Source organism: Panthera leo, chromosome A2, assembly GCF_018350215.1.
Source record: "Panthera leo isolate Ple1 chromosome A2, P.leo_Ple1_pat1.1, whole genome shotgun sequence".
Lineage (NCBI taxonomy): Eukaryota > Metazoa > Chordata > Mammalia > Carnivora > Felidae > Panthera > Panthera leo.
The window spans coordinates 160587618-160611672 of NC_056680.1; the positions used below are offsets into that span (position 1 = coordinate 160587618).

General features: G+C 45.9%; 1 protein-coding gene across 1 annotated transcript; it reads left to right on the forward strand.

Moving 5' to 3' along the window:
* Positions 1 to 6474: 6474 nt before the first annotated feature.
* ZNF212 (zinc finger protein 212) lies at positions 6475 to 22054 on the forward strand. Its single transcript, XM_042926990.1, has 5 exons — positions 6475 to 6600; positions 16949 to 17338; positions 17471 to 17597; positions 19157 to 19246; positions 20010 to 22054. The coding sequence occupies exons 1-5, from the start codon at positions 6577 to 6579 to the stop codon at positions 20864 to 20866; spliced, it is 1488 nt and encodes a 495-aa protein (XP_042782924.1). The 5' UTR covers positions 6475 to 6576; the 3' UTR covers positions 20867 to 22054.
* Positions 22055 to 24055: the final 2001 nt, after the last annotated feature.

Sequence of the window (24055 nt, forward strand, 5' to 3'; positions counted from 1 at the left end):
GAGTATATGCAGGAAATCAATATTTTCAGAATCTAAATCATGGAGAATAAGACCAACTTTTTCTTTTTTCTTTTCTTTCTTTCTTTTTTTTTTTTTTTTTTTTTTTTTGGCTGTTGAGAGTGCAAAGAAGGGGGAGAAGTCACTGTTGAGACATGGGTTTGAAACACCTGAACGCATAGCCGGAGTCCCTCCCTTTATTTTAACCTCAAGGAGCTGATTCCCAAAGAGGTTTAGTGACTGAGCCAGTGAGAGGGGGGGCCAGGGCTGTCTGGTTCCTGCGTCCTGGTCTGGTGGACGCCACTGCATCAAGTGCCCCTCGGCTACACCACGAGACACCCCAGCATCTGGCACCGGCCTCGGGCATGTCCTAGAGTGAACTCCACCCCAGGAGCTGATCAAAGGTGGTGACACTCAGTGTGGACCTCTCCCAGGCAGCAGGGGACCTCAGTGTGGACCCTGGAGTCCACTTACTGAAGCAGGACAAAGGTCAGGGGTCCTGCTTTGAAGGTGGATTTTTATTTTCCTTCTGACGATGTGTTAATTAAAATTAACTATTTTAATTTAAAAATTAATGCATGCAGTAAAACTTTAAATGGTTAAAAAAAAGAAAAAAGACATAAGAGTAAAACTCTTTCCTACCAGACTCCCTGTTAAGAGATAATCCACAGCTAAGAGCTTCTGTCTCCTTCCAGAACGAGAAGTCACGGCTTGCAGGATGAGTTGGATGGGGCAGGGGGAGGCGAGGTGGGAGGCCATGTGGGGGAAGGATGAAAGGCAGCAGGGAGGCATGAATTGGGATCACAAAACAGCAGTCTGGCCTGGCCATACCTGGGAGATGAAGAGCTGGTCAGTGATGCAGTTTCAAGATGAGTCAAGGCCAGGCCATGGGAGGACCTTGAATGCCAAGACTATTCCATAGACAGGCTGTCAATTAGCCTGGGGTCTACTGGCCACAGATTCTTCATAGGACCGTTAGAATTCTTGGGAAGCCCAGGGGTGCCGGGCTGGTTCAGTCAGCAGAGCACGTGACTCTTGACCTCCGAGTCATGAGTTTGAGCCCCACGTTGGGTGTAGGGATTACTTTGAAAAAATACCTATTTTTTTAATGTTTATTTTTGAGAGACAGAGACAGCATGAGCGGGAGAGGGCAGAGAGAGAGAGGGAGACGCAGAAGCAGGCTCCAGGCTCTGTGCTGACGTGGGGCTTGAACCCACGAGCTGTGAGATCGTGACCTGAGCCAAAGCCAGACGCTCAACCAACTGAGCCACTCAGGCGCCCCAAAAATCTTTAGAACTCTTTAGAAGCCCAGAGTGTATAGCTCTGAGAGGTCAGAGAGGGTGAAAATGGGACTCTTGAGATAGCAAGTTTAAGCTAGACCCCACTGAAAATGAGAAAACACACAAGGGGACGGTTCTCTTACCAGCAAGGATCTGGGCACCATAACTGACTCTGATATTCCAGGATATTGGGTGTTGTTGGAAAGTAAGGTGAAAGAGGAAACTTCACCCCAGGGTCAAGATGAACCAGCCTATGCTTGTATTTTAGGGTATTGATCTCTGGTGGTTATCATCAGGAAAACGTGTAATAAAAGCATCTTATCAGCCTGGGGCCCTGACAGCACCATTTGGGGGAGGCCAGGACTGGCTCTCCATCTGCCACCCACTCAGGGAGCCACTGTGGAGGGATATCTCTAACAGAGTAAAAAAATTTTTTATGTTTATTTTTGAGAGCGAGCAGGGGAGGAGCAGAGGGGGAGACACAGAATCTGAAGCAGCTCCAGGCTCTGAGCTGTCAGCACAAGCCCAACACGGGGCTCAAGCTCATGAGATCATGCCCTGAGCGGAAGTCCTGAAGTCTAACACCTAACCGACTGAGCCAGCCAGGTGCCCCTCTAAAAGTAATTCTTGAGAAGAGGGATCTTGGGTATGAGGATCTCCGTCGCCCTGCCCACTCCACCCTGTGAGGCTTCCATAAGCCTCCTTCTATAAGAATCTTCTAGTGTGATGACTGTGTCCTAAAGGTCAAGAACCTCTACTCAAGCTTCTTTAGGTGTATTATTTTCATATTTATTTTTGAGAGAGAATGTGAGAGAGGGGGACAAAGGATCCAAAGCAGGCTCTGTGCTGAGGGCACCAAGCCCAATGTGGGGCTCGGACTCAGAAACCATGAGATCATGACCTAAGCCAAAGTCGGATGCTCAACCAACCGAACCACCCAGCTACCCCTGGGTGTGTTTTAAACCCACCTCATCCCTGACTGTAGTAATTTCTCTAGGTTTATTCTCTCCTGTTGTAAAAGAAAACTATCTTTGATTAGTATCCCATTCAAGATTCAAGGGAGCTCCCATATCCATTCTTGGAAGTGAGAGCCAGTGTTGGTTACCCGAGCGTCCCCCCAACTTCCATCCCTAGGGGGTCAATATCCTCTAACTATAAAATGGCTTAAGTCCCCATCCTACAAATAATGTCAAAACCAGCAACCCCTGCCCCACATCTCAAGGATGTGAGGCTGAGGAAAATTTCCTTTTTCTTCATTAGCCCACGCTTCCTGGATTCTCAAGTTCAAGTATGTCTGCCTTCATGCTGCTGTCTCCTCTCACTTCTGCATTAGCCCAGGCAGCTCCTTCCCCAGATAAGGTCTTATGTTTAGTAGACTTATACTTTGGTGGTTACAGAGAGGGTCTCATCTCAGCCTAGCACAGCATATGGCCCAAAATTTAGACCTAAAATATCCACTATGTCTGTTCTTAAAAGACCTTGAACAATTTTCACCATCAGCAATTTCTCGGAATTCAATATCTCCCACTCTTGGTCTTGTGTCACCTGCCTCTCGGAAAAGTAGCTCTCCTCCTCCTTTCTGAGGCCCCTCACCCCCTCCCGGAGTATCCAAGGAATTCCCCAAATCTTAATTGATTAAAGAGAGCAATTTAGGTTTTTTTTTTTTTAATTTTATGTATTTATTTTGAGAGAGAGAGAGAGAGAGAGAGAGAATCCTAAGCAGGCTTCCTGTTGACAGCGTGGAGCCCGACACAGGGCTCGATCATGACCTGAGCCAAAATCAAGAGTCAGATGCTTAGCCGACAGAGCCACCTGGGCACCACACCCCCTCCCCCCTTTGAGAGCAATTTAGTTTTTTGGTTTTTTAATGTTTACTTATTTTGAGAGAGCGTTTGAGCGAGTGGGGGAGGGACAGAGACAGAGGAGAGAGAGAATCCCAAGTAGGCTCTACACCATCAGCACAGAGCCCCACTCGGACCTCAGTCCCATGAACCGTGAGATCATGACCTGAACCGAAATCAAGAGTCGGTGGCCCAACCGACTGAGCCTCTTAGGCGCCCCAAGAGATAGCAATTTAGTTCTATCTTTCCTTACCTTCTGCCTTCCAAGCCATTCCCTGAGGCCTATTTTCCCACAATTAAAATGACCAGTAAAACTCTTTCGCAAAACAAAATGCTATTTGCTCCCTAAGAGGGATTCAGCACCAGGTTTTAATCCATTTATGGGGTTTTGAATAGATTTTACATTAATAAATTCAAAATGGGTAAAAGGATATGCTTTAAAAAAAAAAAAAAAAGACAAAACACAACTCCTTGTCACCCAGTCATTCAGTTCCTCTACCTGAAGCAGACTAGTCGACTATGGAGAAAGGGGACATTTCTGGAAGGAAGCTGGAATCATTCACACACTCAAAGGTACAGTTGAACAACGAATCCTGGACATAGACAAAAATGTATCTCTCGTCTCTAATCTTTTCTATGTGTTGGGATCATTCTTTCAAACCACTTACCCCCCAAAATGGGGGACAAGACTGTTCCTGACTCATATATTTATAACTTCACCAGAGAGGAAAACAACCTGTCCTCTCAGCTCCAGTTAGAAAGACCCCAGGGAAGAGCTCTGACTGCTCCAGCTTAGGTCATATGGCCACCCTTGGCTCAATCACTGTGGCCAGGAGGCTAGGGTGCTATGATTGGACTTGAGTCAGGTGCTTCAGCAATCACTGTCAGCAGCCTGGAATTGTCATGCAACAGGATGGCACTACCATTTTCAAGTACACATGGCTGGAGCCTAGGGAGGAGCCGTCCCCAAAGAGAAGAAGGTGCATCTATGCCCAGAAGAAGAAGGGAAAAGTGCTAGACTGACAAAGTTAACAGATGTCCACTACATGTGGACACACTGTGTGTGTGTGTGTGTGTGTGTGTGCGTGCACATGTGTGTGTGTTAACTGTCCACTGTGTCCGTACACACATATATGGGGGCCAGAGGGTGGCATGCAGTTTGAACCAAGATGTATTCATTCTAGAATTCTCCCTGACCTGGAAGCCTAGCGTGCTCCCCAGGAGGGTGTTTATGAGCGAGAAGGGGCACACAAGACATTGTCTCTGCCATCTAGAGACTTGCAGGATAGGAAGGGGAGCAGAATAGAAAGGGTCTCAACTAAGTGGAGTAAAGCCACGGTCTATAACCTTTCTTGAGTAAAAAAAAAATGTTTGGGCATATATGCACATATATATGTTAATATGTAGGCTATAAATCATATGCATGATAGAAAATTTAAAGGACAAGACATTTCTGAAACATTATCTCAAACTTAATTTGAATTATAGGTGATTCAAAGGATACTTTTTTTCTGTCACTAGAAATGAGGGGGTGGGTGAGATAATGTCTAAGGTCACCTTCAGCTCTGCATATTACATTCATATTTTACAGACGTAGAGATGAGTATACTAAGAGAGATGAATATACTAAGTATATTTTCAGACATAGAGGTGAATATACTAAGTATATTTTCTTGATTCCTTTGGTACCACTGCCACCAATGAGAACAATTATGAGCCTTATTTAAACGTTTATTTAAAGGCCCGTGTCAAGATGTGAGTGTCATTGGGAAAGGACAAATAGGAAGCTTCTAGGAGACCAGAGAAGGTACCATTAACCTTGGTGAATTCATTGCAGCTCTAAGCTTGGACCCCGCCAAAGCACAAATGTACCAAACAGGTGAGAAATCACCTGTTACTGAATGCTTGCTATAGACCAGGCATTCAGCTATATCAACACTTTACTTACACACGTTATTCCTTTTAATGCCGTGAACAACCCTCAGGTGTGGTGTTTGTATTCCCAGTGGAAAGATACTAATTTGTGTCAGCCTTCCCTGCATGTGGTTGCCCAGTGGCTACATGGGAACCTGCCTCATCAGACTGCCCGGTGAACACAGCAGCAAAATAGAGAGTTCTAGAACTGAACCGCTTGGTGACCCCAGTATCCTATGTCCTGACATGTCTGTCTCCACAACCATGATCCATTTTTTTTCTGGGTCTAAGTTTTTGTTGGTCTGAGAAAGGAGGTCAGACCCTAGACGTATGTCAACGGCTGACTAGTTTCCTCGGCTTGACCACCCTGTTGATCTGGTTAGCATGGATATCCTACCTTGTCTTGGAGGTGAGTTTATCTATTTCTATTCTCTGATTCACCATTCAGTAACCCAGAGATCTTTATGAGCACATCGGTGTGCGAGAAATGGCATGTACTGTGGAGGGACATTTTAGTGAGAGACGTGATTACCATGTAAACCAATGACAAGATGAAGTTACTTCAGGTAGTGATCATGCTGTGAAAAAATTTGATCAGAGTATCAAGATTGTACGTTGGGATGGGCTATGGGCAGGGTGGCCCGAGAATGTCTCTCTAAGGAGGTAACGTCTGAACTGAGCCCTGCATGCTAAGAAGGAGTCAGTTACGTGTGAACATAATTTTCTGTTGATCTTAAGAGTTTAGTTTTCTGGGGAAGAGCCTCAGGCCTGTAATTCAAAGTGGAAGTCCATCGCCTGTCTCTATAGAGACAATGTGGTACAAATTAGGCAAGTATGGCTGCACTAGTGTTTTGTATTGGGTGATCAAATGGAAACGCAGCCGTGCTTTCCAAATCAAAATTCCAAAGACCTCAACTAACAGTAACATGTGGACTGGATTAAACACTTGAAATCAGGGCCATCTTGGATTTTCCATGGCATGTGATTACCATAGTTAATAGGATACAGTGAGTTGGCCTGGGCACCTTGACCCCACACTGTTGATGTGGAAAGTGTATTTCTCGTTTCTAGAAAATCAAATGACAGATGAACTAATGGAATAAAATCACTTGCCATTTGGGACCGTATCTCTTTTCCCCGACGAAATTACATACTCTTCCCTCAGAGCAAAGTCTGACTTGTATACATTTTTATATCCCTCAAAGCCCAGCGCTCGGCACGTAGAAGAGGCCCGCGTTCGCCTTAAATTCTGAACCTACCCCTGACTTGGAGGGACAGAGCCCTTCTAAGGTCGCACAGTCTGGGCCCAAGGGCCGAGCTGCTGTTCACCCTCCGGCCGCACGGAGGCGCCCTAGAAACCCCGCGCGGCGAGGACGAGCGGCGGGAGCAGCTCTTGGCGCCGGAGGGCCGAACTCCCACAATGCACCTTGTATCAACACGGCACTGGTGGCGGCTTCGAGGAGGGGCAGGGAGCGCCCAGAGGACCGGCACGCAGCCCGAGGGTTATCAGGCGGGGCCCGGGTGTTGAGGGGCGACTGGCAGCCATGGCGGAGTCGGAGCCTACTCGGGTAAGGGTCCTCCTGGCACCGACTGGCGGGCGCGTTCGGGATGGCGGAGCTCCTGGCCGGGGCGGGGCTTCGAGGTCCGGACTCCGGTGGGGCTGGGGGTCCGGGGGGCTCCCGGGCTGCTGCTGGCGAACGCCGACCTCCTCCCGCGGCGACCCCCGGGCTCTGCCCTCCCCCTCTCCGGCTCCTTCCGCGTCGGGCCGGAGCCCCAGCGCCACGCACCGTCGCCGAGAAACTTCTCCGAGGCTTGTTTCGTGTTCTTGGATTTGCGACCGTCCCCACACTTTTTCGTCATGCGCTTCCAGGCTGGAGAGGTGGCGCGCTTTGGAAACCCCGGGTCGCCATCTCTGCCAGCGAGCGCGCGTGGTGCCCCGGGACCCCAGGACTCACGGCCTCGCCGCATGTTCTCAGCTGGGTGTGTTTTGCTCGTTCTTTCTGTCACTCTCTCCTGCTGCAGACTTCTGTACTTGGGTCGCAGCCACAGGGTGAAATCAGGCCGGGCTTCCTCCCTTTGGGGACAGGTATTACCCCACAGTGTAGTTGCTGCTTTTGCCTGTGAAGCTCTCGGATCTCTCTCCCTTTCCCCGGTCCCCATTCGCCCCCATTCGTCCCCGTTCAGGGGATGTCAGGACACGGAGCTTGGGGGTGAAGAAAATCCCGGTTACGGAGTCAGGAAACTGGGGAACTCAGCTCTCAAATACCCATTTGACTGATTTTAGGCAACTGTGTGTACACCCTGGGCCTCCCTTTCTTTGGCTAGAGATGGAGAGTTTAGGACTGGTTTACTAGATGACCTCAGAGGATCCTTCTAGCTCTGACATTTTCTTACTAGCGGTTAATTTGGTAACACAAGGAGGTTTGCTCTGGAAAGGACAGAGGGAATTAAATTAGTTTTTGACGAAGCATTTCTGGGTCTAGAAACACTTTCGGAATGATGTGAGATCTTTGTGAGAATTGGGAGCTAAGGAGAGCCTGTGGTGAAAAGTTTACCATGAGCAGGTTAAACTTGCTCCTTTTTGATTCTTGTAGAAGGTGGGTAAGAACAGGAGGGAAAGGATTGGAAGAGGGAAAGGACTGGAAGACTCGGAGAAGGCAGTGTTTGCTTTCAAGAAGTTACAGTGGAATTGCAGAGACACAAATGTTTATAATATTTGCCTCCTGTGACCCTTTTCATCTCAGCTGTTGTAGTCCAAGACTTGGCTTTTCCTCAAGACCAAATTGGTACTAAAGTAGGGCAGCACGACAAGTTACGAACCTCCAGAGTACTCCTTTCTGACTCGTCAGTGTCAGTGCCCCGTTCCGTGTGTGTCACCAACAGACCTTGTCAAAAGAGCCTTAAAAGATCCACCAAAATCCCATACCGCCCTTTAAATAACTTAAAGATCTGTCATTGTAGAATGTATTTAAATCGTTTCGCAGCCTATTTCTGTTCTCAGATATTACCGCTTCAGATGAGGATTCCGTACCTTTCCTTTGACACTGACCAAGTAGGCACCCTGAAGAAGACAGCTAGAAACAATGGGGGGGGGGTGTGGGGGGGGAACACCACTTAAATATATCTGAAATGTAAGTTAATAAAGAATACTTGGAGCCCAAAGATGAGTTCTGAGGCCAGCTTGGAGGGCGTTTGCTAAACATTCATCTTTGGTGTTTATGGTCCCAAAGGACCTGAAAACCAGGAGACCAAACTTAAGGGGTGGGTGTGTGTGTGTGTCTAAGAAGCTTCCTGCCCCAAATCCTTAAAGTGGAGACTTCAAAGGGCAGCATTCAGTATGAACTGAACGTAAGCTCTTAACTCCCAGTATTACACAGAAAATTGTGTGAAACCTTGGTGCTGGGAGATAGATGCAAGGTGTCCCTTGAGAATTTATGGTGACTCTGATATGGGTTTATTGCCCGAATTCATGCTACCTGGATGGTCTAAGAAACCTCAGGCCAAGAATGTAGTTTATATTTACTTAGTTATTATTTTGAGTAGACTCCGTGCCCAATGTGGGGCTTGAACTCAGCTACCCTGAGATCAGGAGTTGCATGCTCTACTGACTGAGCCAACCAGGCATTCCACCCCACCCCACCCCACCTCGCAAGAATGTAGTTTAAAGTACTGCTGTGCATCAGAAATAAACACAGATCTTCTCTGGAGGAATCTGCATTTGACTCAGACTTCAAATAATTCCCCTATATAAAATTATAGGAAAATTGAGTTAAAAAAAAAAAAAAAACACAACCTGCTACCAAACAAGCAATGAAAACTACAAGGAAAAGGCAGTAAAAATAATGGACAAAAGTAGACCTTCAAAGATTCTGGATATTGAAATTACATAAGAAAAACATATTGAGGGGTGCCTGGGTGGCTTAGTCAGTTAAGCGTCTGACTTCAGTTCAGGTCATGATCTCAGGGTTTGTGAGTTCTAGCCCCACATCAGGCTCTCTGCCATCAGCTCAGAGCCAGCTTAGGATTCTGTGTCCCTCCCCTCTCTCTGCCCCCGCCTCCGCTCTCTTGCACATATTTTATATCTTTTGTGCTTTCTCAAAGTACGTTAAAAAAAAAACACAAAAACTGAAATTCCAGAAGGAAGGCACATGCACACTTAACACTCTGCACTGGAAGCTATATTTGATAAATAGCTAATGACTGAGGCTATTTAGGACCAATGCAAACATTAATAAATACGTTAGAAACCTAGTGGATCCCAATCAGGATAAACAGAAAAAAATCTCTACCTAGACACATAATAGTGAAAGTAGAGAATACTAGACAGAATTCTTAAAAGCAGCTAGAGAAAAGAGATTACCTTCAAATGAAGTGTCACTAGATTAATGGGGCCCAGCTTCTCAACAGCAACAGTGGAAGCCAGACAAACTAGAATGATGTTAGTAAACTGGAAGAAAATAGCTGTGATCCCAGATTTTTATAGTCCGTAAAAGATCTTTTAAAGACAAGGGTAAAAAAAATATTGTCAGATGGGGGCGCCTGGGTGGCTCAGTCAGTTGAGCGTCCAACTCTTGATTTTGCCTCAGGTCATGATCTCAAGGTGGGATTGAGCCATGCATTGGACTTCACACTGAGCATGGAGCCTGCTTGGAATTCTCTCTTTCTCTCTCTCTCTCTCTCTCTCTCTCTCTCTCTCTCTCTCTCTCTTAAAATTAAAAAAGTATTTTCAGACAAAACTGCCATGTTACTACCAATACGTTCTCAGTAAAGGAAATTATAAAGGGTATACTTCAGGTAAAAGGAAAATCTTCCCAAATGGAAAGTCTGAAAATGTAAGAAAGTATGATGATCCATGTAAATGGGTAAATCTAAACAAATATTGACTAAATAAAACAATCTTTTGTGAGGTTAAAAACAAAGGCAAATTAAAATACATGGAAGCATTGATGTAAACTTAGAAAGAGATCAGAATTCAGGTAGTCAAAAGCCCTTATAAGTATGCTTCCTGTAATATCTAAGATACTTGCTAAAAGACTAGAACTTGCCTGTAAAACCTGCAAGTTAGAAGGGAGAATAATAGGATAAGGAAAAAAAAATCATCTACAAGAAAACAAAGACAATGAAAAGAGAAGAGAAACAGTACAAGGTAAAAATCAATAAAAATAGATCAACAGTTACAATAAATGTAAATGGACAAAATGTTCTAGTTAAAAGGCAATATTTGTCAGGATGAGAAAAAAAATCCCATTATGTAGTTTATAAGAGATACAACTAAAAGATAAAATTACAGGAATGGTTGAACATAAAAGAACTTGAGGGATGCCTGGGTGGCTTAGTCAGTTAAGCATCTGACTTTGGCTTGGGTCATGATCTCATGGATCTTCAGCTCAGAGCCTGGAGCCTGCTTCAGATTCTGTGTCTCCCTCTCCCTCTGCCCCTACCTCACTCATGCTCTGTCTCTCTCTCTCTCTCAAGAGTAAATAAACATAAAAAAAAAAATGAAAACATACCAAGCTAATATTAATCAAAAGAAAATTAGCTCAACTATATTAATATTCCTAGAGCTAGAGAGGTACTACTACTTTTATAATGGTTAAGACTCAATTTACCAGCTTGATATGACATTTCTAATATTTTGAGTTTATTTATTTTTGAGACAGAGAGAGAGCATGAACGGGGGAGGGGCAGAGAGAGAGGGAGACGCAGAATCAGAAGCAGGCTCCAGGCTCTGAGCCATCAGCCCAGAGCCCGACGTGGGGCTCAAACTCACGGACCGCGAGATCGTGACCTGAGCTGAAGTCGGACGCTTAACCGACTGAGCCACCCAGGCGCCCCTCTAATATTTTGTATCTAATTACATAGCCTCAAAATATATAAAACAAAAGCTGACAGAACTACAAGGAAAATTCACTAGCATAGTAGAAGACTAACAAAACTTTAGTTTTTATCAAGCAGAGAAAAAATTAGTAAGGTATGGCACATCAAATAGAACTTTCTGAGATTATGGAAATACTCTGTTTTGCACTGTTAAATATAGTCACTGTTCATGTAGTCATACATATATATATGGCTATTAAGCACTTGAAATGTAACTAGTATGGCTGAGGAACTGAATTTTTAATTGAGTTTCTGTTAATTTAGATTTAGATAGCTATGTGCCTCTAGTGGCTGTCAGACAGCACAGATAGAGATTTTTTTAGCCATGTATCTGTCAATATATAATATCAACATACAAGCATACCTCAATTAATTGAGCTTTGTTTTGTTGCACTTTGCAGATACTTTGTTTTTTTACAAATTGAAGGTTTGTGGCAACCCTATGTCAAGTCTCCCAGTGCCATTTTTCCAATACCATTTCCTGACTTCGTGTCTCTGGGTCACAATTTGGTAATTCTCACAATATTTTGAAGTTTTTCATTATTATTATGTTTGTTGTGAAGTTCTGTGACTGGTAATTATGACTTGCTAAAAGTTCAGGTGATGGTTAGCATTGTTTTTTGCAATACAGTATTTTTTTTTTTAATATTATTTTTGAGAGAGCGCAAGCAAGAGAGGGGCAGAGAGATGAGGACAGAGGATTCGAAGCAGGCTCTGTGCTGACAGCAGTGAGCCTGATGTGGGGCTCAAACTCGTGAACCGTGAGATCACGACCTGAGCCAAAGTTGGACGCTTAACCAACTGAGCCACCCAGGCGCCCCAGTAAAGGAAACTTTTTAAATGCACAAATAAGGAGGCAATATTTGCAACACATATAGCATGGATAAAGATTAGTTTCCAGAATTTTCAGAGAAATTCTGAGATGGTAAGGAAGTCAGATAACCCAAAAGATAAATGGATAAAAGACTGAACAAGTAGTTCACTGAAGAAATTTGAATGGCCAATAAACATTTAAAATATGCTTACCCTTAGTAATCAAGGAAAATGGAGATGGAAACCATGAGGACATGTCAATTCAGACCTACTAGGACAAAATACTAGTCTGACAGTAACACATAATTGGGGAACATCTAGAATATGCACATACTATTGATAGGAGTGCAATTGATACAACCACTTTAGAAAACATTTGGCATATTTACTGAAGTTCAAGATGTTTACCCTATTAGCCGACAATTCCCTTTCTAGGACTATACCCTCAGGAAACTGGGCTGTGTCTGTTAGGAGCCATGCACGGTCTGGTTCATTGCAGCACTGTTTGTGATGACAGAGGTGGAGGACACGTCAGTAATGGGACGGAAAAGTAAATCGTGGTATCGGCACATTGTTATATAGAAGTGAAAATGAATTAATTACAGCCATCTGCAACAACAGGATATTCTTAGGAGTTGTGAAATAAGGATTCTATTTGTGTAAAGTCCTAAAATATGTAAAACTAAAGAGCATACATTGTTTTGGAAACAAACATTTGGTGAAAACATGAAACAGAAAATAGTGAAAAATCAAATTCAGGATAGTACTTCAGAGAGTCATACCGAGGACTTCAGAGGCTATATATCTGTAACTGAGTGGTAGTTACGTGATTTGTTGCCACTACATAAGATGCATAAGATCTTATGCATTAAGTAGTTTATTTAAACTATTCAGTATTTAAAAATCATGGTATCTCAGAGTTGGAAGTGACCTTAAATATTATTTAGTCCACCTTAATCAAATACCACTTTAGGATGTTATTTCATTATTTTGTACTTCAGTCAAGCAGATTGCAGGTTCCTTAGCAAGGACTGTGTCTTATGCTTAATGGTGACGGGTTTCAGACCATAGCTGCAGTCCCATTGTATGAGACTTGATCTCAGTATAATAGAACACTCAAGCAGGACTGCCCTGGAATATCCAGAAGTATGGGCAACATACGAGTACTGGTTGGTTGGTTGGTTGGTTGGTTGGTTGGTTGGTTGGTTGGTTTTTAATGCATATTTTTGAGAGAGAGAGAGAGTGCGAGAGGGGGAAGAGACGGACAGAGAGGGAGACACAGAATCCAAAGTGGTTCCAGGGTCTGAGCTGTCAGCACAGCCTTGACATGGGGCTGGAACTCATGAACCACAAGATCACGACCTGAGCCGAAGTCAGATGCCTAACTGACAGCCACCCAGGCGCCCCAATAAGTGTACTTACTGTATTTTTCACTGCCATCAGGAATACTCTTAAATATGGAAGTTCTGTAAAAAATAAATTACAAAAAAATACATGTTTATTGTCGAAGTCAAACGATAGTTGACAAGGAAAGGTTAAAATCCCTCCCACTCATCTCCTTGAAGGTAAGTGGTGTTAACAGTTTATTGAGTTCCTTTCAGACCTCCCTGTGTGCTGAAACAAACATATACTTGTATATCTTCTCTTCTTTAGGAGAGTGGGATCATAATAAATACATTTCCCCGGGAGCCTGTGTGGCTCAGTGGGTTGAGCTTCTGACTCAGGTTCAGGTCATGATCTTGTGGTTCCCGGGTTTGAGCCCTGCATTGAACTCTCAGCTCTCAGCACAGAGCCCACTTCAGATCCTCTGTCCCTCCTCTCTCTGCCCCTCCCCTGCTTGCACTCTCTTTTCAAAAATAAACATTAAAATAAGTCTCTTTCCCTAAAAGTTGGATTTTTAACCAGCAGTGTATGGTGAAAACTCTACTGAACCATACACATAGATCTAACTCATTATTTAAAAAAAATTTTTTTTAATGTTTATTTTTGGTACAGAGCATGAGTGGGGGAGGGGCAGAGAGAGAGGAAGACAGAATCTGAAGCAGGCTTCAGGCTCCGAGCTGTCCAACAGAGCCTGACTTGGGGCTTGAACCCGTCAACCGCGAGATTATGATCTGAGCCGAAGTCGGAAGCTCAACCGACTGAGCCACCCAGGCGCCCCTAACTCATTATTTTTAAAGGTCCTGTTTGGTTGTGCCATAATTTATTTAACCACGAACAGACATCTGGATTATTTCCAGGCTCTGACTGTTCCAAAGGATGTTACCAGTAATCTCTGTGTGGATGTCAGTAAATAATGCCATTTATTTTTGTAAGATGGATTCTGGTAAACGGGATTGCTAGGTGAGAGGGTTTTTAATGACTTTTATGAGATATTCTTCCCTGAAGTTTGTGGTAGTTTTCGTTCCTTCTGGGAGTGTTATGAAAGTGCCAGTTTTATATCCTAGTCAGCTCTGAATGTAGCTCCTTATCCCTCTTTTTCAAGTTTGTCAGCCTGGTGGGTGAAAAGCAGTTTTACTTGGTTATATTTGCACTCCTGACTGCTTCTTGACCACTTGCGTTTCTGCGCTCACAATTGCTTACTTTGCAGTTTTATTTTGGGGTTGTTATCTTTTCCTTCCAGTTCATACCCTGTTTACATATATTCTCTCCCTGTCTGTTTTTTTAGACTTTGTTTATGGCGTCTTTCATGGCAGCTAACATTTTCTTCTCTCTTGGCATTCTTAGTCGTGCTTACTGAGATACAATTTACATCTGGTAAAATTCGCTCTTCAGGCATACAGTTCAGTGAGTTTTGACAAATGTGTAGCTATCATCATGTTACCAAAATACAGAATATTTCCATCATCCCAGAAAGTGTTCCTTTGCATTCACTCTCCTTCTCCCCTCCAACCCCCTTACCCCCCACCCCCGCCCCAGCCCCTGGCTACCACTCATCTGTTTTCTGTCTCTGTCATTTTGCCTTTCCTGAATGTCATGTAAATGGAATAGAGTGGGTGGCATTTTGTGTCTGGCCTTTTTCACTTTGCATAATGATTTTGAGATCCATCCATGTTGTTACATATGTCAATAGTTTGTTCCTTTTTATTGCTAATGTATGATTAATACGTTAATTATTAATATAGTAATAATATATTAGTATTCTCTTGTATGGTATATTAGTTCCCTAGGGCTGCCGTAACAAAGTACTGCAAATTGGGGGGCTTAAACACCAGAGGTGTATCGTCTTCACGGTTCTGGAGGCTGGAAGTCTGAAATCAGGGTGTCCACCGAATTGGAGAATCGGATATTCCAGGCTTCTCTCATTGCTTCTGGTGCCCCAGGCATTTTCTTGGCTTGTGGCAATAGACCTCTGACCTCTGCCTCCACCGTCTTGTGGTTGTCTTCTCCCTGTGTGTGTCTTCACGTCGTCTCCCCTAAGTGCACGTCTGTCTCTGCCCAAATTTCCCCTTTCATAAGGACGCCAAATCATATTTGATTAGAGCCCACCCAATGACCTCATGTAACTTGATTATCTCTGTAAATATTCTTATCTCAAGATAAGATCACATTCCGGGGCACCTGGATGACTCGGTTGATGGAGCATGAGACTCCTGATCTCGCTGTTTGAGTTTGAGCCCCATGTTAGGTATATAGATTACTTAAAATAATAAAATCTTTAAAAAAAAAATAGTTACACAGATAAGATCAGATTCTGAGATACTGGTGGTTGGGACTTCAACATATCTGTTTGAGGAAACAAAATTCAACCCGTAACATAAGAATGGACCCTAGTTTGTTTATTGATTCACCCGGTCCGTAGACATTTGAGTTGTTTCCATCTCAATAGATCGTTCCAAACAGAAGTAGCAGCTTGATTTAACCACTCTTTTCAGCCTTTTATTATGTACAAGAGGAGAGGAATTACTCCTTTGCTCAGATCCTGACCCACCTGCCCGTCTGCCTGAAGTGCTCAGCAAGCTGCAGAAAGCTGGCGGCAGAAAGGCAAGAGGGGGCTCCACGAAGCTGGAGAGGAGCGAGTGAAAGTGAAAAGCAGAACATGTGATGAAATGAGTCTGTCCAAAAGCCTAGGGTTTTGTTTTGTTTCATTTGTATCGATCTTTTAGGTTAAACTTTCATTTAAATCTTTTTTAGGGGCGATAGTTCAGCTTTTAACCCACATGTTCCATAATGAACTGAGTTGAGTAACTGGAGTAGGTCACGGCCAAAGCGTATGTTTTGAGTTTGGGGCCCGTCGGTTGCATTTTGGCCCCTGTTTCTCCAGACCCTAAGTCCTGGCCCCAGCTGTTCTTCCAAAGATACTTCCTCTCAGTGTCTTGGTCTCAGTGGATGGAGAAGCAGCCTTGAACAAAGTCTATGCCATATAAAAGAACATGAACCTCTGGGGTTTAGGACTGAGATCAACTTGCAGTGGTCCAACGGGGGGGGGGGGGGGGGGGGTAAGAGGGAGTGGTGGGAAGACTTCCCAGATGTTGGTTTCAGTCATGTCGAGCTTCAGCTGTAGTGATTTTCCTGCTGTTGGGGACAGATCATAAAAACGAGAAGTGTAAGGCAAATGTCAGTAGACTTAATCACATCATGTCAGTGAACGTATATGAAGGATTTAGGAGGTGGTACTGTGCTAACTGCTTGGGCACAAAGATAAAGGAGTTGAGTCCTGTAGGTCCTACTGAGGATTTGTGTCTTTTTTGGTCTTAGAGAATATGCTAAGAGTGAAAAACAGGTAACAAAATATTATGTACAATATAATTTCAACTTTGTGGAAAAATAGATAAGTTAAAAGATTAACGAAAACCTTACAGGGGCGCCTGGGTGGCTCAGTCGGTTGAGCATCTGACTTTGGCTCAGGTCATGATCTCACCCCCCCTGCTTCGGATTCTGTGTCTTCCTCTCTACCCTCCCCTGCTCATGCTGTCTCTCTCCCTCTCTGTCTCTCTCTCAAAAATAAATAAACATTAAAAAAAAAAAAACCTTACAGAAATACACCAAAATTCTAACAGCTTACTTCTGGATGGTGGTATTTTACATAATTTTTTCCTTCTACTTTTCAGTATTTCCTCACTACAACGTACATGTATCATTTGCAGTATCAGAATGTAAAAGAGCATGCTTTAAAAAAACAAAAGTAGAAACTAGGTAGCTCTAAACACTCTTGGACCCACTGGACCCATTGTTTCCTTTACGTGATGTTTGGAAACGACACTGACCCTGTGTCTGATTCTTCAGCACAGGAGGAAACGCCGCTCCACACCTTTGAGTCCTTCCATGTTGCCCCCACAAGAGACAGAGAAAAGCTCCTATTTGCAAACCACAGAGATCTCACTGTGGACCGTGGTGGCCGCCCTTCAGGCCGTGGAGAAGAAGGTGGATGCCCAGGCCGCCCGGATACAGAGCCTGGAGGGGCGGACGGGCACCGCCGAGAAGAAGCTGGCGGACTGCGAGAAGACGGCCGTGGAGTTCGGGAACCAGCTGGAGGGCAAGTGGGCCGTGCTGGGGACCCTGCTGCAGGAGTACGGGCTGCTGCAGAGGCGGCTGGAGAACATGGAGAACCTGCTGAGAAACAGGAACTTCTGGGTGCTGAGGCTGCCTCCGGACAGCAAGGGGGAGGCCCCCAAGGTAGTCCCCTTGGGGATTAAGAATTAGGCTAGATGGGGAGTCCTGCCTTTTATTCTTTAAGATTCTGACTTGCTGGCTTTTCCTTCGTAGCCGTGGCTGGAGGCGCTCACTGCTCAGTGTTTGTGATTTCAGGTGCCCAGGTCACTTGAAAACGATGGAGGGTGCTTTTCGGAGCAGGAGTGGGAGAATCTGGAGGACTGGCAGAAGGAGCTTTACAGAAATGTGATGAAGAGCAACTACGAGGCCCTGGTCTCTCTGAGTAAGTAGCAGTTTCTCCCTGGAATTCTCTTTCAGCATCTTACATCCCTGGCCAAGTAGCTTGTGACTCAGACCACACCTGTGATTCTAGTCGGCTTTGGCTCCTCTGTGGATCTGGGCCGGGTCGAGAAATGGGAATCTCCAGGTCCTCAGTTCTCGAAGACTTTTAGAAAGGTCTTGGTGTTGCATATTGTGTATTTCTTCTCTGCGGTCACATAGTCCGTTCCTGACAGTATTTACTAGTAGATAAGATGTCATATATATGCTGTTTTTAATACTTAAACTGTTTGACAAGAAATCCTTTGTTACCTAAGATGAGGCAGGCAGCACAGGCTAACCAAAACATTTTCTTGGCATTTGGCTGGACTTACATCCAATCACTGTGAGCTCCGTGTCTATTTTGTGTTAATTACAAGTGCTGCTTAATAGATGTATATCTTTATATATAAAAGACTAGCTTTTACTTAGTAAGTAGATTTTGGTAAACAAAATCTTTTAAAACTGAAGTCCATGGGGGCCCCTGGGTGGCTCAGTCTGTTAAGCGTCCAACTTCGCCTCAGGTCATGATCTCACAGCTGGGGAGTTGGAACCCCACATCCGGCTCTCTGCTGTCAGTCCAGAGCCCGCTTTGGATCCTCTGTCTTCCTCCCTCTCTCTGCTCTACCCGCCCCCACCCCCAGCTCTCTCTCTCAAAAATAAACATTTAAAAAAAAAAAAAGAAAAGAATGTTGTATGAGTGTCTCCCTCTTTCTCTGCCCCTCCCCCACTAGGGCTCTTTCTCTCTCTCTCTCTCAAAAATAAATAAACATTTAAAAAAAAAACAACTGAGTTTCATGGAGGAATGTCAGAAAGACCAGTGTGTGGGGCGCCTTTGGTGGTTTAGTCTGTAAGTATCCAACTTCGGCTCGAGTCATGGTCTCATGGTTCGTGAGTTTTAGCCTCGCATCAGACTCTCTGCTTTCCTCCCAGGGCCCGCTTCGGATCCTGTCTTTCTCCCTCTCTATCCCTCCCCCACTTGCACTCTCTCTCTCTCTCTCAAAAATAAACATTAAAAAAAAAAAAAAGCCAGCATGACTGGAGCAGAGAGGGAAGTAGCAAATGGGCCAGAGAAGGGACTGCTTGACCTCGGCTGTTATGTGTTCTAGTGGCAGGTTCCTCGGCTGTCCTAGCTGGGGATAATGGTGCCTGCCTTACTTGCGGTATGTCAGCATGGTTGAAATTAGATACCCTGAAAGGAGGCAGCACTTGAAACCCTGTACAAGTGAGGGCAGGGTGGTGCTGGGGGAAGGGGAGCGGGCTCCAGAGGCTGAATACTTGAGCCATGGTAACGCATGAAGGAGCGTGGAAGGCAGCAGCAAACTGAAGAGATCTTTCTAATCGTCTCTAATTTTCCAGTTGTCCCAAACTGCCAGGGGAAAGTGGCAAGAACGGTAGCCCTTTAATCTTTTCAGCTTTTAGTATCAACCCTCTGGCAGTGGTCACCTTGTTCATTGGCCACTGACCAGTGCCCGGTGAGCTTTTACTCTCTCCTGGGCTCACACTGTGCCTATTCCAACCCAGAGGTTCTTGGCCCTCCAGAAGAAGAAGCGGAGTTGGGTACAGGGATGCTGGGTGACTTGGAGGAGGAAGGCCCTGGTGATGTCCACCCAGGTGAGTGGAACCAGAATATTCCATCCCTCTCCCTACTCCCTGCAGCCTGTAATGAGCTTTCCTACTGCTAAACTGCCAAACATTGTCAGCAACCTCATCTGGTATTACTTCTTTCAGATTCCTTGATGATTTTCATTAGTTCACCTGCTAAGGAGTCTTAACTCCTTACCGCTGTGAAGGTCTTGAGTTTCGTGACCATATCCTACCTCATGCCTGCTCTACTGTAAGAGTAGTGTACGTAATAGTTCTAGTTAAAACCCACTGAAGATTGAAGATAGGGTTGGTCAGATCTTAGGAGTTGGTCAGATCTGGGTGAGAGGCAGGCAGAGCATTTATAAGCCAGGTAATTCGGGGGGAATGTGCAGGAAGATTGGGGCTGGATACGTGAATATTGAAGCTTTAGGTTTAAGGGTTGTTTTTTTAATCATTCACATTATTTTAACACTCTTGAATTAGTACAGTTTTTACAGTGTATTTTGCCATTTTTCATAGAAATTGAATACAAATTTGTGGACAGCCTTAGAGAACTATCATTTATAACATTGTTCTAGAAAAATAGTATTCAGATTTTTCTTCATGAATATAGGTTTAGTTTTTCAGGTCTTAGAACCCAGTCTCCTTCTCCTCCAAATTGTCTTAATTCCCTTGATCCTGGGATGCTTTGATTCGAGCCCTTTTGAAACTCACGGATGTTTGTTTAGTTCTGAAGAAACCGAACGTGCTAGGATGTGATCTTTTTTGTCGATCTTCTTTCTCTTGGCAGCAGAAGGGGTTATGATCAAGCAGGAGATACAGTATACTCAGGAAGGCTCTGCGGATCTTCCTGGAGAATTCTCAGGCATTGCAGAAGAGCACGCTTTCCTGAGCCCAGAACACACTGAACTCTGGGGTGGTCAGGGTAGTTCTGTCTTCTTGGATCCAGGCCCTGGAGACACTAATCCGGAGGATCCCATCGAGGGCAGTAGAGACTCTGGCAGTGGCGGCACTCTGGGCTGCCCCCCGAAGCAGGAGCCTGGTAGGCAGGCACAGCTGGAACAGCAGTGTGGCCAGGGCGTAAAGCTGAAAAGGGACGCTTCTGGCCCTTATGAGTGCTCCGAGTGCGAGGTCAGCTTCCGCTATAAGCAGCAGCTAGCCGCGCATCTGCACACCCACTCGGAGTCGGGCGTGGCCTCGGAGCCAGAGGAGAGCCTTAGACCCAGGCCACGACTCAAGCCCCAGTCCAAGAGGGCAAAGCTGCATCAGTGTGACGTGTGCATGCGGAGCTTCAGCTGCAGGGTGAGCCTGGTAATCCACCAGCGCTGCCACCTGCAGGACGGGCCCAGTGCTGGCCACTCTGTCCAGGAGAGGTTCTCGCCCAACAGCCTGGTCGCCCTGCCCGGCCACATCCCTTGGAGGAAAAGCCGGAGTTCCCTCCTCTGTGGTTACTGCGGCAAGAGCTTCAGCCACCCATCTGATCTGGTGCGGCACCAGCGCATCCACACGGGCGAGCGGCCCTACAGCTGCTCAGAGTGTGAGAAGAGCTTTGTCCAGAAGCAGCACCTTCTGCAGCACCAGAAGATCCACCAGCGGGAGCGGGGCGGGCTGACCCTGCAGCCGGGAAGGCCCAACGGCCTGCTTTAAGGGTGCCGGCCCCTCGTCTGTCTGGGGGGCGAAGGGGCTGGCATCGGTCCCCCTGAAGAGACGCTGTGCAGAGTCAGGGACTGACTTCTTCCTGAGGGGAGTCGCGTTGATTTGCCTTCCCTTGGCCAAGCACCAGGCCGAGCCCAGACACTGTGCTGAAAACTGTGGAGGAGGAGGAGTCGGGGGCCGCGCCTCTCCCTGCCGTCTCTACCCTGCTGTGGAGCTTGCTGTCTCGGGCACCTTCACGTCTCTGGTTTTCTCCTCCGGGCTGATACTCGTGGGCTGGGGTTGGCCCTCTGACCCTGCAGGGACCGGTGGCTGCTTCTAGGGCCTGTCCCAGCATCTCAGGTCTTCCCGGGAGGTTGGGTCAGGTCAGTGGAGCGAGCAGGTGGGCGGAAGTGTTCTGGGAAGCATATAACCCTCTCTTTCCTCTTCTTTTGTAGTCTCTTTGTTAATAACAAGTAGAGGACATAATTTAAATGACTGCTTACCCTGTTCTGAAGAAACTGTTTTGGAATTAGATTTTAGTTGATTTAAAAAAAATACAGTCTGACCTTGTTTTCTAAATTTCCAGCATTGTAGAGGTTGTTCCTAACATGGGGACTGGGCCTACCCTCTAGGAGGGATTTGTTTATGGGGCTCTTCTAGCCCACCCACACTTAGTTAGGCCAGAGATCAGGGGGCAGAGTGCTGGGCTCCCTGTCGTGGGGGTCCTTGGCAGTCTCACAAGGGGCTACCTGAAGCCAGAGGAGCCAGAGGAGGAGAGCGGTAGGAGTAGACCCCCAAAGCCCCTGCTGAGAACAGAGTCCCTCATGGAGCCAAGAGCTCACTGCTCGGGAATCCCGGTCTCTCACCGTGATCTTCCTCTTCCCACCTGGTCCTCGCTGGGTTCTGCAGCCGCCCAGGGTAGAAGACTACTTCGTTCCTTATGGTTGTCTGACTCGTTCCGGTGGGTGTTGGAGTTTGTTCTTACTACACCAGTTGTTGAGATTGTGCAGATTACACATGTTCCAAATTAGTTCTGGGGTTGACTGTTCCAGAGACGGTGGAGAAAAAGCGCAGAAATGCTTATTTCTCAGGAGTGTTGAATGCTTGCCTCACTGTTGTCTGGGGAGATGGGAGTGGGCTTCTGGGTCCTATGTGAGTGTCCCCTTTGATGATTTGCAGTTGCCTAGAATAAAACTTGCTACTAGCAAAAAAAAAAAAAATATGCTCACGTTGGATATTTTTCTCCCTTTGTCAAGAATACCGAGATGGAGGGGCGCCTGGGTGGCTCAGCCAAGCGTCCGACTCTTCATCTCAGGTCGTGGTCTCATGGATTGTGAGTTCAAGCCTCACTTGAGATTCTGCCTCCCTCTCTCTTCTCTCTGCCCTTCCCCTGCTCTCTTTGTCTCTCTCTCTCTCTCTCTCTCTCTCTCTCCAGACAAACAAATAATATGGAAGAGGTGGCTGACCTGGAGCAGTGACAGAGGCATAAAGTCACAGCCTGCCCTGCATTTTTACTTCAGTTTAGGACAGACGAGAAGAGGGCACGTACGAGGATGTTCGTGGGACCTTGTTTGTGATCGAGGGCCGCACACAGTCTGGGTGTTGGGTGTTGGGAGATGGAAGGAAGAGAGGGCAGGTAGGGTGTGATCTCAGGGGGTACTGGGTAGCAGGAATGTCGGCTTGGATATGCATGTGGCCACATTGGTGGTTGATCTTAAACATGCAGTGCCGAGTGGGAAAATGTAAGGAACTGGACGAGATCTATGACAATACCATTTATATGAAATGCACGTACACAAAACATTTTGTAAGAACACCTGGAAACCAAAAGTGACACCTTAAAGGCATTACGGTTGCCTATGGGAGCGGTGAGAGGGACGTGGGGATAAAAAGGAATAAATAAATAGATAAAAATAAACGCAGGTCGCTGTAAGGTATGGGACTGGCTTGGTGTAGAAATTGAACATGAAGGGAACGCAGGTGCCGTGTTCAGCTGAGGTGTCGGGCTTCGTTATATGTAGGAAAACCTCTGGAGCTACTCCAGGTTCCTTCTATAGGCTCCTGCCCCCAAGCTTTTTTGCATCCTGGATTCCCCTAAATCCCATCCTTGAATATCCTTACCTGCCAGTTGAGTGTCTTAATGTGACCAGTCTTTGGCATCGTGGGGAAAAAAAAGGACAGGATAGGATTCTGGTTCTCTGGCAGTGTTTAAGTTTTCCCAGAGGCAGGAGAACAATTTATCAGGCCTTTGGACTACTGTAATAATGGCTGATAATTGCTGAGCCCTCATGTGTGAGGCACTCTTTTAAAAGCGAACTCAGCCCTCACACCAGCCTCTTGGGGGGTACGATTATACCCCGTTTCACATCTCGCGTTCTGCGAGATGAAGTGACCGGCGGAGGTTGCTGGCAACCCAGGCCATCTTGCCTCAGAGCCCATACACTTGACCATGGGTGCTTCTGGTTGACCGTAACCAGGCACCTCGGGTCCAGGCTGGGTTCTGAGTCCTTGTTACCCGAAGCGTGGGTTCTGCACCAGCGGCATCGGCATGGCCGGGGAGCTTTGTAGAAATGCAGACTCAGACCCACCGAAGCCGAGTCTGCAGGTTTTAACAAGATCTCCGGGTCTGTGTCTGCATCTGTGTCTGCGGTGCCTTCTTGAGTGTGATACAAAATACCAACCTTTTGCTGGCTCTGCTAGGTGCCGGGAGGGAAACGGGAAATGGAGCTGTCGGAAGGACAAGGATGATCAGGTTAGAAAATTTTAAATCGACAATAAGGAAGAATTAAATGCCGAACATTAGTGACTCTCCTCTGTCCTATCTTCTCTCCTTCCTTTCCTACAGATTAGGGTCCCGATTGTTGCCCACCTAAACTGTCCGGTAGCCTAACTGCTCTCCTGCCCTTCACCACATCCTTTATGCTACCAGAGTCATTGTCCTGGCACACGAATTGGAGAAGGACTTTCCTCCAAGACAAAGAGCCGGCTTTTTAGTATAGAACTTACACTTTGGCCGCCCAAAACCTAACCTGCTCCGAGTTTCTTCCCCTTTCACTCTCTAAAGTATCCTTGCTGCTGCCACATTGGGCTGCCTGCCACTTAGTGAATAAGCTGTGCCTTCCATTTTCCAGGAATTCCCTTCTTTGTGAACCAAATACTATTTATTTTTCGCTGCTCAGTTTAAATTTTTTTTTTTTAATG

Coding starts and splice junctions, on each gene's coding strand:
- ZNF212 (XM_042926990.1), top strand. CDS start 6,577: ATGGCGGAGTCGGAGCCTACTCGG. Junction 6,601..16,948: donor CGGAGTCGGAGCCTACTCGG/GTAAGGGTCCTC, acceptor CTGATTCTTCAG/CACAGGAGGAAACGCCGCTC. Junction 17,598..19,156: donor CGAGGCCCTGGTCTCTCTGA/GTAAGTAGCAGT, acceptor ATTCCAACCCAG/AGGTTCTTGGCCCTCCAGAA.